Genomic DNA, 7,428 nt, shown 5'->3' with positions numbered 1-7,428 from the left:
TGGACAGCAAGCCAGGGATTTTCATTGTCCTCCATTTTTATTTTCCTTCTGAAGTCATGTTTAGCCATGCAAGTTTCTGTGAGATCTCATGAGTGTGCAATCTTTACAGGGAAAATTGTTACTACTGACGGCAGATGTTAGGTCACACAGTCTGGCTGTGTTGTGTAGTGCAATGGTTCCCAAACTTTTCAGCCTGAGAACCCCAAAATAACTGTGAGACCTGGGAACCCTGACTGTCTCTACAGGTGGTTAAAGCATTGTTACAGCTGTGCATATTCAAGTACAGTCTGTGCAGACTTAAATTTTAAGGATTTTTTTTTTTTTAACATTACTTTAATTTCAATATAAATGTCACCCAATGACTATAGTTTTATTTCTAAATGAACTACTTTTATGAATATAATTTTACAATTATGGGTCAAATATATGATTTCAAATCATTTTTAAATGTTCTTTGTTTTATAGAAGGTATCCTGCGACCCTCCTCGCACTGTCTTGTGACCCCCTGGGGGGTCCTAACCCCCACTTTGGTAACCACTGTTCTAGTGTGAGAGTTCAGAGCATTACAACATGATTTTTTTAAATTAGATAAAGATTTTAAAATCATCTAGAGTAAGGCCAACCTTATCAATCTCATTTATAGCATAGGGCAGGTATCTTTTACTAGATGAGCCACATAAAATAACACAGAGGACAAATTAAGAGTACATCCCCATCTCATGGCACCATAACTGGGTGTAAGCAGCACAATGACCCCAGAAAAGCCATTACACCTTTATCTTTCTGTTGCTTAACACTTATATCGAGGTATCCCTGTTTGATCAGGTTGTGTGCAGATGCTCAGTGCGCGTGCATGTTAAGATTTGACCATGCATGACAGCAGTAAATGACCACCTATCCATCACTGGCACTAGCCGGGCCTGAGATTACCATGAGCTCTGGCTTAGCACCAGCTGGACCAAAGCCTGGAAAGAAACAACTAGACAATACTGAATGTTTTGACATATATGCAAGAAAAAGAGAGGAATTCAATGTGGATTACATTCAGCATACTTCTCATGCTGTTTATTGATGCTTTTAAATGGAATCATAAAAATTGATGTGGGAAAACCCAGCTAAGAAATCCCCAAGAAGAAAAACAAAAAATCCCTCCAGCTCATTTATAATTGTAAGCTTGACAGATCCTCACATTTTCTTCAACGTCTCTTTATGTCTTGTCTCTTTCGCTTTGCATCTCTATCAGAATGTGGCTTTTTGCTCTCTGACTTATATTGAGAAAACAGTCACAGGAAGGCACAGTGTTGAGCAGCTGCTGTGGGTGGGCTGAGAGCAAGAAAAACAGAAGTAACTGTAAACCGTCTCAAGAGTGTCCCACCCTGCTCGACCTGCGTCTAGACCGACTCTGTCGGCAGTCATAACAAGGGATTGGGAGAGCAAACACGGCTGTTTGGAGTTCGTCTATAGTAGAGACACTACCGAGAACCTCAGCAGTTAATTGAGGCTAAACAAGGAGCTCACGGTGCAGCGTGCAATTATGAGATATAAGAGGAGACAGCGTTCTGACAGCTAGCCAGCAGGACTCATGTGCCACACACAAGACCATCTCTCAGATTGGCACTGAGCAAGCGACCTGCAACCGTTACTAAGCACTGTGCCAAGGCTGTTGGCCTACTTATGAGCCATTCTTGATAGTGTCAGACCAAGGAAATACACACACCGCCTTAAGCAAGTGTTACTTGGAAAAAAGTCCTGAATTAAGACATGATACAACAGTTTAAACCATGTTTCATTGTTTTAGTCTCTGAAGGGAACCCTGCACGTTAAGACATGTTGACCTTATTAAACCAGCTGGATCGTTCTCTATGTTTAAGTCATATAAACACACTCTAGGTTTCTACATTTGTGATTAAATCTGATGATTAGATTCATGTCTGCTGTCATGTTTGTGCAGTGCATTCTAGGTATTGATGTTATCTGGCTGCATTGCTTTTTAAAAATCTTTTGCAATGTGCTCACCTCAGTTTGTTTTACAATTACTTCTTCCTCAGTGTCCTTGGTGCAAAGAACCTGCATTTGATTTTAAAACTGAAAAGGTTTTAAGGACAAAACTGCCTAGGAAGAAGAACAGTGCAGCCAAAGACAATGTAGATACCTGGTGTTTCGTTTTAGAAGACACATAGGAGATACTCATTTGATGAGGTAAACATATAAACATGCAGGGTTTGTTTTAAAGATGTGGTTTTTATGGTATCTTTTTTTAATCCCTACAACAATCAAATCAACCCCAAAATGATCAAGATTGCTACAGTCTGATCAGCAATGATTTAATGTTGGACCCCCCCCCCCTTTTTTTTTTTTTTTACAGAAATCCACCTGTCAGGTTTTCTAAGTAAATATGTTGCATAATAAACACATGCTTATCAATCTTGTCCAGTTTTTTCATAATCAGGACACAGCATATTGGAGTCAAACCCCGTGATGGACCACCAAAAATATATAGCTAGAATATTGGAATTGCCCATAGGCAAAAGGGACTGATTTTACTGTTAATGCCTAAAGATTACTCATATTTGACCTGCCTGTATTTACATTTTCTGCCTCAAAAATTCACAATGTGATTTGCTGTTAGACAAGAGCAAGGTGAGATTTGAGTCAAAAACACTCATCATTCATGACCAGATCAGCAAGAGACGCAAGGACCTGCATTGTCCACAGATGATGCCTAAATCTTTGAAACTGGAGATTTAAATTTACTGTTAATTCATTTATTTATATAGCATTTATTTGACATGGACACACAGTAACATTGATGCTGTGATATTTAATCATACACAGGTCCCAGATGCACTGCTGTTAGTGTTTATAGGTAAGTGCTAATTTTCAACACCTGTCCATGAGAGGCTTTTAAAGATTAAAGTTGAAAATAAGTAAAACAGATGGAGTTAAATTAACACCAGGCCAGTTACGATGGATCAGGTTAATTGCAATTAGCCAAAGTCCATAATTTGTGCACATATTTTTAATAGCATATAATCGCGTTTTAATGTCACTTTAAACACACTTTTGTTGAGGCGCATCAGAGTCTCCCTGAAGCCACAGTGATGTAAAGTCCACCATTGCTCCTGAATGTCTCTTTTCACAAGTCATCTGGTCTCATGATGTTTTATCTCTTTTCAATCCGTAACACCTTTCTTTCTTCTGCCAGTTTAGTTTATGTTATGATCTTCAGTCTACCTCTTGAGGCAGGTCTGTATTTAAACAGGAAGTCACTCAAGCTTTGTTTGAGACAGTATAAAAATCCAAAATAACACAAAAATAGTTTAAATTGTGAATTAGTGGAATTTGAAATGTGATAAAATGGTGCAATTACAGAAATTCTGAGATTAAGTACCATTAAAAATTTGAATCTTTTGACAGCCCTACGGAACAGTTAACTCAAATTAGAAACACTTTTCCTGGTTGTGAGCACCAACAGTGTACTCATTTCCCCATTACTGCACACAATGTTGTAAGAGATGCCTCTGTTTACAGTCTAAGTATCTAAATGTGGTGATACCATTCCCAACATGACCTCAAACAATTCATGGCCTGGAGGCACAAAGCAATCTCCCGAACTCTGCCTCTACAGAGAATCTCTTTACCCTCATTTCAAAATGAATGCAATAATAGAGGAAAAGTCATTTTATTCCTCAAACCATTTGTGGCTAAAGGATAGAAAAGAGCTGTTTTAAATTTGCATAGGTCATTCATTTGGAGCCAGTGGTCAGTTTCTCCCACCATTCACTGGGTGAGTTGGGAAAAGAGCTGCACTGTCTTTGAGCCAGAGCTTACGAGCTCTAAGTCTGTTAAACCCCCATCAAGGTAAGCATTCTTTGGTCACTTCCACCTCCCCCAACCACACTCACTCACACACAGACACTCACATTACTCTTCAACTATGAGGGGAAACGAATGTTTGAGGTGCTGGAGTGAAACCAATTATTCAAATGTTGCTTTCTGAAACCTTTAAAGGAATATTTAGCAATGACCATAAATGTAAATACAACCTTAAATGTCAGTGCATGACATTTTCCTGATTGTAAAACAAAGCTGAATGGTAAATCCCATTTGGCTATCATTACCTGAGATGCAATACACTGATATAGCACAGCTGCTCTTTTGCTAATCAGAAGCAAAACATTTAATTATCACTACATGTCAGTCATGTTCATATTAGTGACTCTAAGCCTTGTTAGCATGAAAATGTCAATAGATAAGATACTGAAACCTCTGAGTGGAGCAATTGTGCCTCAAAAAGTATAAATCTTGCACCTTTACAAATATTCCCATCCTGGGCTTAAGGTAAGTGAGGTTTCCCTTCACCCACAGGTTAATTTAAGCACTTAGCTCTCCACACCCTGGAGGAACAACTGTGCAATGAATGGAAAAGCAGGCCACATTTCTATCCAGGCCATCTTTATTGATCCTCAACAACCCCTTTCACAAAGAACCATCCCCCCCAATCTTGACCACAAAAAAGGAGGGGACAATATAAACAACCAATAAATAAGAATCTGCGCGATTAAGGCGGTTCTACATCTCCAATAGAACACAACAGTGTGGACATGTTGGAGTTTTACAGCTTCATACAGTACAAGCAGTAGGTTTTTTAGAACATCACATCTAAAAAGGCAGCACTTTACAAACAAAGTGAACCATTTTTAAGATCTGGATGAGACTCCCATTTAAATAAAATAACATTGTACTTCTGTCATTTCTTGATCTTCGCCGTCTGAGCTTATTTTTAATGCTAGACCAGAAAGAATGGGAACAAAAATCATTAATGAGTGGAGATATTAAATTTAAATTTCTCTCCCATCCTACTCTGGAGAATAAAATTAAAACCACTTGGTATTCAAAGCAGAGAAGGTGGCTGTTCTTTCTATCAGTTTTCTCAGGTAGGAATAAATAAATACACCTTTTTACTGGTAAACTGTCATGGAGTCCAGACTTGGAGGCTACACAGTGTCATAGCATTGTTCAGAGTGGCTTTTTAGGAATTTCAGCATTTCTGTAGTACATTCATGTCCAGGCAATAAGAGAGGCGGAGCCAGGCCTTTAAAGCCAGCCATCCCCTGGCCACATGTGAGACGCTATGTGTTCCCTGTGGATATCCAGAGTTCTCGTCCGTGCACCCCGCATTGCAACTTCAGTTGAACATGGAGGTGCCAGCTAAAGAAAAAGGGAAGAGATGAGCGCTCTTCATCTATCCCGGACATTTCACTCTCTCTCCTGTCTCCAGTTGTGCTCCCCTGTCAATAAGATCCTCTCAGCAGCTAACAGTGCTCGGCTGCTGTTTGCTGACAAAGTCCGAGATAAAGTCAAACTCATTCTGACCCAGGAAGAGTTCAGGCAGCTCCTGGACCCGGTCCAAACCCAGCTCCATTACAAGTGAGGTCAGAACCTCCTCATCAATCATATCAGCATCCATGCCATTCAGAGCCAGAGCTGGTCCGGCCATGTGCTGCATGTTAGCCAGCTGGGCTGGGTTCATGCGGTACTGGGCGGCAGGTCCCATGTGGTTCCCACCCATAGGCCCCAGTGGGTGTCCATGGTACTGGGTGTTAAGTTTCTGCAGCTGCATGCTCGCCATGAGCTGCTGGGACGTTAAGCCTCCATTCATGAACTGCTGTTGCTGCTGCTGTGGGTGCTGGCCTTGCTGCTGGTGCTGCTGTAGGTGCATGTGTTGTTGCTGCTGAGGGTGATGCTGCTGTTGCTGTGGTTGGCCATTGTACATCATGTTACCAGAGGTCATCTGGTGGTGACCCATCTGGGCCCCGTTCAACTGTCCATTCATGGGTCCGCCCACCATGCCCTGCCGCTGCCTCATTGCGTTCTCCATGTTGGCTTGGGCGCCGCCGTAGTGCATCATCTGTCCATTGGGCAGCGCCCGCATGCCCTGCTGGTTGGCATGCTGCTGGTGACCTGCCTGCAGGCCGCCATTCATGCCCATCCTGTAACCGTGGAGACTGGCGCCCGCTGAGCTGTGATTCATGGGCATCATCAGATGGTCTGCCATGCCTCCTGTCTGCGAGCAGAGGAGACACTGTTAGGACAATGCAAGGGTGACAAGATGCTTGGAAGAGGGAAAAACATGCACTGGAAGGTGCAGAAGGGCTAACATGGTGTGTTCATAGTCACTCCTATTACAGGGTGAAGCCAAATAGTGTTGCCAAGTGCCTTAAAAAGATTCATAGCAAAGCTGTTGGGATATTTTGCTTCACCTTTCCCACAGAGGAATCAGACACATTCCCTTTGTAATGCTTCAAGTGAAACCACCAAAACGCTTCCTGGCAAATATCTGCAAGGTTGTATGCTTATTGGCGGACACTAAACCCGTGTTTAGTCCTCTCCAAACCTCCCCTCTTTGTGCCACTGAATGAACGCCCAGGTTGAAATCACAGGTTAACATACATTGTTTGGATACATGTTAGGCGACATAACAAATGCACGACGGGGATCGACAAAGAGGAGAAAAATGCGCGTATCGCGTAATGCATTTTTTAAATCCTGTCTGTGTTGCATGTCAGCTGTGGCAGAAAAAAATCTGTTACATTTTACGCACGTAAGGTTGCAACAAAGAACACTGACATCATGCAACATCTACCCAACAGCTGAATTACCGCATTTCTAACAAGGCAGAAAATTCAACAAAGGCTTCCGTTACCCCCGCTTGCACCGATCTGTTTAAATGTCCATGATTGATTGTTGCTAGCTTAAATTCTCTATTTTTCTAAAGTCGAGTTTGAAACAAGGGAATGCAAACAATGGAGCAGCAGCAGCAGCCTCTGAGACCACACACAAACCAAAACCTCAATTTTCTAATCTAAATAAAAACGATATAAAACCACTTACCCGTATCCGCTACGTTTAAACAAAGTTGCGCGACTTTGCCTCGGCTCCGTCTTTATAAAGCAGTCTCCCCTCTGCAAAGGCTGAAATCTCCACTGAATTACAGTATGTATTCCACAGGGTTACGCTTCATGCTCAAGCGGGGACGGTGTGCACAAAGACTGCCGCATCAGATCTTGAAACGACTGCCTATTTTCTGGGTCAACTCAGGGATTATGTACATCTAAAAAGCTCAGAGGAAGGCAGTCGGGGAGAGGTGGAGCCTCGGTCCTGCCTCTTCTTTGTTCCTATTGGCCCTACTTAATATAATTGTGCATGGGCGTAGAAAAAAGGGCTGGAGAGCTGTGACACAGTAGCCAATTTAAATACCCTCCTCCCCACTGTTTCTTTTTGAAAGTGTTTGGACATCTTGTTTATCTTTATAAGAAATTGCTGCTTTTTAATATTAGACTCATAAAAAGGTTTACTTAAAACAATTAATTTTAGAAACATAGATAGATAGATAGATAGATAGATAGATAGATAGATAGATAGATA

At 41.6% G+C, this 7,428-nt stretch overlaps 1 protein-coding gene across 1 annotated transcript; it reads right to left on the bottom strand.

Moving 5' to 3' along the window:
- Positions 1–4,442: 4,442 nt before the first annotated feature.
- Positions 4,443–7,097, bottom strand: cited4b (Cbp/p300-interacting transactivator, with Glu/Asp-rich carboxy-terminal domain, 4b). Its single transcript, XM_041792531.1, has 2 exons — positions 6,895–7,097; positions 4,443–6,067 (listed from the first exon to the last, which is right to left on the bottom strand). The coding sequence occupies exon 2, from the start codon at positions 6,056–6,058 to the stop codon at positions 5,309–5,311; it is 750 nt and encodes a 249-aa protein (XP_041648465.1). The 5' UTR covers positions 6,059–6,067; positions 6,895–7,097; the 3' UTR covers positions 4,443–5,308.
- Between the last annotated feature and the right edge of the window lie 331 nt (positions 7,098–7,428).

The sequence above is a fragment of the Cheilinus undulatus genome, linkage group 8, assembly GCF_018320785.1.
Source record: "Cheilinus undulatus linkage group 8, ASM1832078v1, whole genome shotgun sequence".
In the NCBI taxonomy this organism is placed as follows: domain Eukaryota; kingdom Metazoa; phylum Chordata; class Actinopteri; order Labriformes; family Labridae; genus Cheilinus; species Cheilinus undulatus.
The sequence above is the reverse complement of the archived record's forward strand: the minus strand, read 5'-3'. Positions and strand labels throughout refer to the sequence as shown.

What these genes read in the sequence shown, in the direction of transcription:
- cited4b (XM_041792531.1), bottom strand. Translation starts at nt 6,058, where the DNA reads ATGGCAGACCATCTGATGATGCCCATGAATCACAGCTCAGCGGGCGCC.